The 10345-nt window shown below is 44.4% G+C and overlaps 1 protein-coding gene across 1 annotated transcript; it reads left to right on the forward strand.

Moving 5' to 3' along the window:
• The first annotated feature begins 3013 nt into the window (after nucleotides 1-3013).
• PNP (purine nucleoside phosphorylase) lies at nucleotides 3014-9853 on the forward strand. Its single transcript, XM_059706000.1, has 6 exons — nucleotides 3014-3170; nucleotides 5178-5347; nucleotides 7977-8080; nucleotides 8275-8450; nucleotides 8562-8752; nucleotides 9178-9853. The coding sequence occupies exons 1-6, from the start codon at nucleotides 3160-3162 to the stop codon at nucleotides 9393-9395; spliced, it is 870 nt and encodes a 289-aa protein (XP_059561983.1). The 5' UTR covers nucleotides 3014-3159; the 3' UTR covers nucleotides 9396-9853.
• The last annotated feature ends 492 nt before the right edge of the window (nucleotides 9854-10345 follow it).

Genomic DNA, 10345 nt, shown 5'->3' on the forward strand with positions numbered 1-10345 from the left:
TTCTGCATGAATCAGTGCTTCCTGAATAGCTATTCTTTTGGATCTCAAATGCTTGTTTGCTTCTCACATTGGCCTATTATTGTTATTTCCAAATTATAAGAGGAAGTTTATCTAGAAAGTTACAGAGGTAGTAGAAGTGAGCCCACTGGGCGTTGTGGATTCAGGAAACAAGTTACAGAGGCAAAAGAAGGGCCCTTGGAGCGTAGGAGAGAGAAGAGTAAAGTTACCGCATCTGGGGAGAAGTAGAGGTGGAAGGGAAAACAGGGCATGCTCTGAGAGGGACAGCCACTGGCCTATTATTTTTATTTTATTTTATTTTATTTTTTTTAGAAATTGCTTCTGCATGTGGAAGTTGCTTCTTTGTTATTTTTTTAATCCTCACTTGAGGATATTTTCCCATTGATTTTTAGAAAGAGTGGAAAAGAGAGGGAGAGACATAGAGAGAGAAACATCGATGTGAGAGAGACACATGGATTGATTGCCTCCTGCATGCACTCTGACCAGGGCTGGGAGCCTGCAACCGAGGTATGTGCCCTTGACCGATATTGAACCTGGGACCCTTCAGTCCGCAGGCTGATGCTCTATCCCAGTGATGGCGAACCTATGACACCTCTGACACGCGAACTCATTTTTTTTGGTTGATTTTTCTTTGTCAAATGGCATTTAAATATGTAAAATAAATATCAAACATATAAATCTTTGTTTTACTATGGTTGCAAAGATCAAAAAATTTCTATATGTGACACGGCACCAGAGTTAAGTTAGGGGTTTTCAAAATGCTGGCACGCCGAGCTCAAAGGGTTCGCCATCACTGCTCTATCCACTGAGCCAAACTGGCTAGGGCCTATTATTTAAAAAAAAAAAATTTTTTTTATTGATTTCAAAGAAGAAGGGAGAAGGAAAGAGAGATAGAAACAACAACAATAAGAGAGGATCACTGATAGGTTGCCTCCCGTATGCCCCCCACTGAGGATTGAGCCCTGGACATGTACCCTGACCGGGAATGGAACCCTGACCTCCTGATTCATAGGTCAACGCTCAACCACTGAGCCAAACCGGTTGGGCTGGCCTATTATTTTTAAGTTAACGTGGCCTAAATAGAAAGAATAGACATGTTATAGTTTTGACCATTAAGTATCTGCTATACACCAGGGTTCGTAGTGCAGCAGATGCAAACAAACACAGAACACCTGAATCTGTACCATTTAAAGATCAAAACCTGTGAGGACAGCAGTAAGAGATGTAAATAAACCAAAGTTAGGGTTAGGACAGGATCCAAGGTAGGTTTTAATGCAACCTAGAGCCTGGGTCCTCATGTTGAATAGACCAAAATAAAGATGTGGCTTGAGAAGACCTGCTGGACCTTGTAGGGTAGACTCCTTTTTGGGTCATAGGTGAAACTGAGGTTGAAGAGATTGGGGCTTCAAGTGAAACTTGACACTCAGGCCTCAAATTGACCAGGAGAGGGAGCAGAACATTGGTTGCTGAACTTGAATTCAGAATAAAATATGTTGTGTAGTTCTGAAGGTTATACTACCTGACCAAGGAGGGGTCTGGTAAACTGTGGTTGTCTGTCACATAACAGTACATTTCTTGGGTGACGGGAATGTTTATATATACTGCAGATTCTGTCCCATATGATGCTGTAGAATTACTATAGAAAATTGAGACTTGTCCCCAAATTTTCTTTTGTAGATATATTGTAGAGCATCTACTTTTGGTTTCTGTACACCAACTTTAGAGAGTTCATTAAAAACGAATTAAGTTTGCACTTCCTTTATTTTTTAAAGAATGTATTTTTATTGATTTCAGAGAGGAAGGGAGAGGGAGAGATAGAAACATTAGTGATGAGAGAGAATCATGGATCGGCTGCCTCCTGCACACCCCCTTCTAGGGGGTCAAGCCCACAATCCCTAGCATGTGCCCTGGACCAGAATTGAACCCAGGACCCTTCAGTCTGCAGGCCGATGCTCTATCCACTGAGCTCTATCAACCTCAGTTTCACCTATCACCCAAAAAGGAGTCTACCCTACAAGGTCCAGCAGGTCTTCTCAAGCCACATCTTTATCCACAGGTAGGGCAATAGCTATATTCTTACAAGAATGTTTTATTATGTAGTTTGTTACATGAATCCTTCTCTAGTTATCTGTATTGCTTGGATCCAGTATTATGTAAATCAAGGAATTGTCTGGTTTCCCATCTCATACCTTCGTGTTGAGGATCCAGGAATTCTTTCCCCTAAAAGTTTTATCATCTCCCCATCTGGGCCTAGATTTAGACCCAGATCCCGTAACCTCCAGGTCAGCAATGCTGCTAGGGTCGACCCAGTTTCCTTTGTCCAGGAAGGAACTCAGACACAGACTCACTTAATTTTCTTCTGGGATTGTATGATTTAAGGTTTAAAATTTTCTCTTTTTAATCTCTCATGGTGTGCTGCAGACACCACCTGGAATGGGGTTACACTCAGTGGCTCTCAACCTTCCTTCGCGACCCTTTAATACAGTTCCTCATGTTGTGGTGACCCCCCCAACCATAAAATTATTTTCGTTGCTACTTCATAACTGTAATTTTGCTACTGTTATGAATCGTAATGTAAATATCTGATATGCAGGATGTATTTTCATTGTTACAAATTGAACATAATTAACGCATAGTGATTAATCACAAAAACAATATGTAATTATATATGTGTTTTCCAATGGTCGCGACCCACAGGTTGAGAACCGCTGGTACAGGGTACGGTTCATGGGCGAAGGGTGTGGGGTGTTGGCAGGGAGGGGAGCTCCCCCTCCTGGCTTCTAGCTGCCTTCCCACACAGTTTCCTTCTTGCTGGAAAACCGGGCTCTGGGGGCGCAATAGGTGCAGGGATGAAATGCTGGAGGTGCTGGGTGAGGCGGCCCGAGTAAGGGTCCAGCCCTGGGAAGAACTCAGGTTTACAACCCAGCCTTCAGCAATTGAATCTGGGTGTGTCACCATGGAGATGGGGCCGGCCCTCGTGCGTGGCTGCCATTGGCTGGGCACTCCCGGGCTGGGGATATAAGCCCGCGCCCGGCTTACAGTGCACTAACTGTGCGGGCCAAACCGGTGGCGGCAGCCCAGCTCAGCGGAGCAGAACCCTGCGCACAAGGGCAGGCTCATCGAGAGAGCGTCCACGGGATCATGGAGAGCCGGTGAGGCGGGCACCAGGCCCGAGGAACCCCAAAGGCCCCTGGGGAGGGAAAATAGCTGTCACCGAGACCTGGAAACTTGGCACTCCGAGCCCGGAGGTGGCCGGGAGAGTGCCCTGGAGATGCAGAGGCCTGGCATGGAGCCGAGTGCCAGGGACAAAGCGACAGAGCAGTGGGGCGGCTCGCGCCGGTAGGGGCGCACGTGGGAATAGAGTTGAGTGGCGCCACCAGAGCAGGGAGGGAACCGGTTAGTACCGCGGAGTCTGTACGAAAGGAAGCCCGTGTCTGTGTGCGCGCGCACGCACACACACACGCTTGGGGTGTAAGTGTAGAGGGAGGCATGCCCTCATCCCCATGTGCTCTTCACAGATTCCCATTCTAGAGTCTAGGTACAGCTGTAAGGTACTTTTTGTGCCCATATCTAGAGTTCCTCCTTCAGAGGAGATACCGCTCACGTCCCTCACCAACACAGCCTTTCCCTCCAAATTGGAGGTTCAATTAAGTTGGGGATGGAGTCTCCAAGGAGAAAAGGAAATCTTTATTTAGCGAATTGAGCAACAGGCCCTGCCCACTACCCCCACCTCACACCTCTGAAAACCCTTCTCTTTGCGTTGGTCCTGGAAATCTAAGTCCAAGTTCTTCCCAGCGTTAGCGATCACAGGCTTTTGCGTGCCCCAGGCTCCAGGGTGTTCTTGGGGGACAGATGGCCAATGAGGAAGTCCTATAATCTGTGGCTAGATACGCTAGGTGTGTAGGGCTCGCTTCTTTCATTTCCTTTGCACCTCTTGGGGATGCTATTTGATGAACTTTTAACCATTTTATTGCTTCTCTTCTCCATCACCCCGTGCCCCAGCTCCATTGCCCTATCCCTTACCCAGCTACATTCCTGGTGTATTGTAGAGCCATCTTGTTTCGAAGGCTCTTCTTTTGAAGGATAAGATTTCCTCTAGAGCAGGGGTTCTCCACCTGTGGGTCCTGACCCCTTTGGGGGTCGAACGACCCTTTCACAGGGGTCACCTAAGACCATTGGAAAACATATAATTACATATTGTTTTTGTGATTAATCACTATGCTTTAATTATGTTCAATTTGTAACAATGAAAGTACATCCTGCATATCAGATATTTACATTATGATTCATAACAGTAGCAAAATTACAGTTATGAAGTAGCAACGAAAATAATTTTATGGTTGGGGGGGTCACCACAACATGAGGAACTGTATTAAAGGGTCTCAGCATTAGGGAGGTTGAGAACCAATGCTCTAGAGGCTTCCTTAGTTGTATTCTGCTCTATTGCATCTCAGTTTGACTTTTTTTTCCTCTTCAATCTTTGGTCTTTCCAGATGGGTGTGAGAATTGAACTGGACTTTCGAGAAAAAATTCTAGGTTGATTTGGGTCGGGGGCGGGGGAGGAATGTATATGTTCTGGGTAAGTGTATTACCTTAGGTCTCTGAAGGGCAAAGGACCTTGGTGAAGAGAAGGCAAAATGGGTGGGGACTGGGAGGAGAACACAGCAGGGGGGAAAGTGGTAGAAAGGTTCAAGAGCTGTGGATCAGAAGCATGATTTATGAGTCATAGGTATTTGGAGCCTGTAAGATAGGAGGATCTCTTTACCCTCCTTGATTTGATTATTTCAACTGTACGTCTGTGGACTCTGGTCCCTTCTTCTTTAAATCTTTGTCATAAGGAGAGATATTAAACCTGAAAGCGATAGCAAAACTTAAGGTGGGGCTGGTGGTGGAAACATTAACTTTTGTCAGGCTTTCGAATGAATTTCATATCATACTTTCAGTGGGTCTGATTCAGAAAGAGGAGTGGGCAGGTGGGCGAGCTTAGTGTTGCCTTTCCTGAGAGAGAGGAGCCTCCAATCTGAGCAGCTCTTCGGCTAGCTTCTCTGTCCCCTGCCACCTCGGTCTACCTGCCAGCCTTTCTGTAGTAAAGGTCATTAGTCTCCGATGCCCTTGGTATGGGAGCAAAACTCACCTTGATTTTTTTTCTTTTGTTCTAGATTCACATATGAAGATTATCAACATACTGCAGAATGGCTTCTGTCCCACACCAAACACCGACCTCAAGTGGCAGTGATTTGTGGTTCTGGCTTAGGAGGTCTGACTGATAAATTAACTCAGACCCAGATCTTTGACTACAGTGAGATACCAAACTTTCCCCAAAGTACAGGTACTGGCAAGGAGAGAGGGATGGGACTGAGGGATATTGATGGGATTCTTTTAAAAAAAAAAATCTTTATTGTTGAAAGTATTACATATGTCACCTTTTTTCTCCCATTGACCCTTATACCCTGCCCCTGCACCCCCACCCCATGCCTCTACCACTCTTTTGTCTGTGTCCATGTGTTATGCATATAAGTTCTTTGGTTGATCTCTTCCCACCCACTCCCACTTTCCCTCAGATTCGACATTGATGGGATTCTGATGGGGGAGCAATACTTCTATGCCCAGACCTTTATAAGCAGGGGTGGGGAACGCCAGGCCTGTGGGCTGTTTAAATCCCATGAAATCATTTGGTCTGGCCCTGCCAAGGCATTAGGGGTGAGTTACTTAAATGTTTGACCAAATATAGCAGGCTCATTTTTTTAAAAAAATATATATTTTATTGATTTTAGAGAGGAAAGGAGACGGGGAGAGAGAAACATCAATGATGAGAGAGAATCATTGATTGGCTGCCTCCTGCACACCCCCCACTGGGGATCGAGCCCGCAACCCAGGTATGTACCCTTGGCTGGAATTGAACCCGGGACCCCTCAGTCCGTAGGCCGACGCTCTATCCATTGAGCCAAACCAGCTAGGGCAGCAGGCTCATTTTTTAAGTTGATAATTTTGTATGGCCTCAAATGATGTTCTAAATATCCCAATGGCCCTGGGCAGAAAAGAGTTCCCCACCTCTGCTCTATAGCATGGGACTAAAGACAACTTGTAAGAGTAGAAAATAAACCACCATGAGTCAGAATGACTTTAGAATGACATTCCCCTAGAAGGACGGTCATAATAGGGCATGTGTGTCAGTAGTACTAGATGATGACACATTTCCTATGCTTTAATGACTCAGCACTCCTTTAAAGCTCTACAACACCTCCCCCATACACACTGTAGTCACCACATGCATACTCACACACCTACATCATACCTATTACTCTGCAGCTTACAGTAAATGGAGAAAGCCTTGCCTGTAACCACCCACGACAAAGTCAGGCCTCCTCTGTCCTGTGTCCTCCTGCCATTTCTAATCTCCCCAGCTCTAGCTTCAGTCCTAGGATAAGGCACAGGCTAGAGCACAACAACAAATGAACACACAGACTACCATTTTCTTAAAATAAATATACAGATAGTCCATGAATTCACAGAACCTAACACACTGGCCCTTTTGAGGGGGAAAAGGACAGATGTCCCCTATGCACAGAGGGACCTGAGGATAACATACCCAGCATCCTAATAGCAGCTGGAAAGCTCTACAGCTAAGGCCTACAAAAGGGCCAAGTGAAATAGAGGCAAGTTTCAAGTAAGGTACAAGGGTAGCTTATTGGTTTACTTATTAATTTTTCAGATAATTAACTTCCATTGGTTAATGTAATACTTATTTGGATTTCTACCTTCCTCTTTTCCTTGGAGAGTTATGATTTTTAACAGATAAAAAGAATGTTTTTAGTGATTTTAGAGAGAGGAGAAGGGAGAGGGATAGAAAGATAGAAACATCCATGGGAAAGAAGCATCAATCAGGAATCAAACCAGTGACTTCTTGGTTCTGGGTCAATGCTCAGTCATTGGCCATCTTGCCCAGATGACGAAACAGATTTTTCAAACCCTTTGGAGCAAGACTGGGAGACCAGAGCCGGAAGGTGAGAATGGGGGTTGGAGAAGGAAATACTAAAAAGAGAGATGGAGAGCAACATTTTGTAAGGGAGACAGCAGTGACATTGGCTCCGTCTACCACTTCCATCCGCAGTGAGAAGGGCACTGTACTAAGTAATAACGGGATTCATTTTTCAAGCTTTATCAACTTATTATTTATATTCCATTTGAGTTTTCCTAACTCTCACCTATGTTCTATTACTGGTAGTTAAAAAAAAAAAAATGAAACATCTCTATTTCTGAATATCTCTCAACTCTTCCCCTTGGTTTTGGTTCCTCTCCCAGACCATCTATTTTTTAAAAGATAAGTTGGCCATGTTCATTAGAGGAGAAATGTCAGATAAAGAAAATGGTAATGATGGTTATTACATCTGTGTGGGAGTTATTTCTGCATTCCCACGCCCCATCATGGGCAGTTTGGGAATCCTAATGGAGAAGACATTGTGTGGGTCCACACTCAGCTCCTTGCCCCTATTTAGTAGCCTCTTTAGGAAGCAGAATATACTATGAGCTTCCTTTCAGGAGTGAAGATGCATATAGTTTAGTTTGGGTAATAAATAGGAATACATACTTGGAGAATTTTGGGAAAGCGGTCTATAATTATTGCATTCATTATTACCCAATTCTATTTTTTGCTCACTTTTGTTCTTTTACCAGATGGTTTTCTCATTCTTTGGAAATTTCTTTAAAAAAAACTCCCCCCCCCTCCTTTTATATATATTCACATTGAACATCCTTACCCCCATAGTTCTAATCTTTGAATGTACTTATGTATTTATTTGTAAGTTTATGATTAATTTCTATCTCCACCAGACCTAAATTTCTGAAAGTGAACGTAATAACATCTTCTTTTGCTTAATTATATCCTCACATGTTGAGCAGGTGCTCAATGTTGTATGAAAACACGATCCCATTCATTTCCCTTCTTTCTTTGTGTTCAGTGCCAGGTCATGCGGGCCGACTGGTGTTTGGGGTCCTGAACGGCAGAGCCTGTGTGATGATGCAGGGCAGGTCCCACATGTATGAAGGCTACCCAGTCTGGAAGGTACATTGCGGACATCAGTCCGGGTTGGATCTAGAAGAAAGGGAGAGAGCTCTCTATCCCACTTTACTGCCTAACTGCCTGAGCTAGGCAGATTTTTGGTTCCCTCCTTTCATGATGTATAGCATGCGTATCTGAATAGTGGATTGGTGAAATTTTAAAGAACACTTTCTGATCTTTTATCTTTTGCTTCTAAGGTGACATTCCCAGTGAGGGTTTTCCATCTCCTGGGTGTGGACACCCTAGTGGTCACCAATGCAGCTGGAGGGCTCAACCCCAAGTTTGAGGTTGGAGATATCATGTTGATCCGTGATCACATTAACCTACCAGGTCTCTGCGGTGAGAACCCTCTCATAGGGCCCAATGATGAAAGGTAATTATTTTGCTCCTTTGTTTATAGATGGGGGAGTGGTGGTGCAAGGACTTGTCTGAAAGAGAGCTCATGGTATTCCATTAATCTGAGATAATCCAACCTGTGCCCTAGGTTTGGAGTTCGTTTTCCTGCCATGTCTGATGCCTACGACCGGGAGATGAGACAGAAGGCTCACAGCACCTGGAAACAAATGGGAGAGCAGAGAGACCTACAGGAAGGCACCTACATTATGGTGACAGGCCCCAGCTTTGAGACTGTGGCAGAATCTCGTATGCTGCAGAAGCTGGGTGCTGATGCTGTTGGTGAGAAGGGATACTTGGCTAGAGGCTTGAAGAGGGAGGGATCTGGTAGAGAAGGGAAGGAGTGAAATATTATAGACCTGATAGTGGATTGAGGGAAGATCTGACTTGAGAAAGATTGAATTTCTAGAAAGTGATTTCTAGAAAGGTATTAAGATGGTGAAGTTTGATGTGTTATAGCATCAAACCTCCCCACTCAGCATCAAGGGCTTAAACAGCCGTAATGCTAATGACCTGTACTTGATTTGATAACTGTAAAGATTATTCTGACAAATGTCATAGTCTCCTTCTGTACTTCTGGCTGGAAGACGGAGCTGCATCGTTTGAACTGACTTCGAAATGACACAGACAGTTATAGATTAGGTTAAATGGTGAGGAAAAGAGTCATTTAAGGATTCTGACATGTGGCTTTCCTTTCTCTCCATCAGGCATGAGCACAGTACCAGAGGTTGTAGTTGCAAGGCACTGTGGACTTCGAGTCTTCGGCTTCTCCCTCATCACTAACAAGGTCATCATGGATTATGAAAGCCTGGAGAAAGCCAACCACGAGGAAGTACTAAATACTGGAAAACAAGCTTCGCAGAAATTGGAACAGTTTGTCTCCATTCTTATGGCTAGCATTCCACTGCCTGACCATGCCAGTTAATCAACCCCGAGTGGCCTGGCCCTCTACGTTATGGGACCCACGTAGCTGCTACCTACTTTGGACCCTTGCTGAGGTGACATGCCTCTGGAGTTAGATAGTGGCAGGAAGGAAAGGAAGACCCCTATCCTTCACTCTCCCCACTTCTCCCACCAGACCCTTCTGGTGCCTAGTGCTCTTTTGCTCAACTGTCTTCTCATAACAGTTTTCACTTCCATTATTTTCAAGAGCTGGAGCCCAAGCCAAACCCTACTACACATCCATGAACGTTCCCAGGATTTGACTCGGGCTTGACTTGGACACAGTAATAGTTGCTGCTAGCTTTCTGAGATAATGCTTTTACATTCCTGGGGATTTAGTTCTACTTCCCATAAAGCACTGGAGACCACATAGGGACCAGCTCAATACCTCTTGGACCTTAATACTACCATATTTTGAGAATAAAGAGAAAGATGAAATAATTTATTTTTATTTTTTGTGCAATTGGGGATAAGGCTGGGGCACAGGCCAAGATTGGCATAAAAGGCTGTGAGAGCACATGTCTTGTGAGACTATCTGCTTCTCAGACAAGTAGCTAAGGACTGAGATGATGTATGTAAATTAAGGAAAGGTTGAAGAAAAGGCAAGATGATGAAAATAAAGAAAGATGTTAGAAAATGGTAAGGAAGGGCTAACTTATGGTCTATAAAGGCCACTTCCCCCAGGCCAGTCTTGCCTCTGTCCCTTGCCTTCTGAATGTTTTCCTGTTTATACTCATGAATATCTGAATTATTTTACTGATTTCCACTCTGTTCCATTGTTGCCAGTTCCTTGTTAAGCCCTAGTTCTATTTCCTCTTGATTTCCTTCTCTCTGATACTCTAATTTCTTTCATAATTAATAGCAACTGTACTCTTCTTCAATCCATTCTGACAATGCAGTGGCAAATACCCCTTTACTAACCCGCCAGCCACT

Source organism: Myotis daubentonii, chromosome 1 (genome assembly GCF_963259705.1).
Source record: "Myotis daubentonii chromosome 1, mMyoDau2.1, whole genome shotgun sequence".
NCBI lineage: Eukaryota > Metazoa > Chordata > Mammalia > Chiroptera > Vespertilionidae > Myotis > Myotis daubentonii.

Coding starts and splice junctions, on each gene's coding strand:
- PNP (XM_059706000.1), top strand. Junction 8,081..8,274: donor AAGGCTACCCAGTCTGGAAG/GTACATTGCGGA, acceptor TTTGCTTCTAAG/GTGACATTCCCAGTGAGGGT. Junction 8,753..9,177: donor GCTGGGTGCTGATGCTGTTG/GTGAGAAGGGAT, acceptor TCTCTCCATCAG/GCATGAGCACAGTACCAGAG.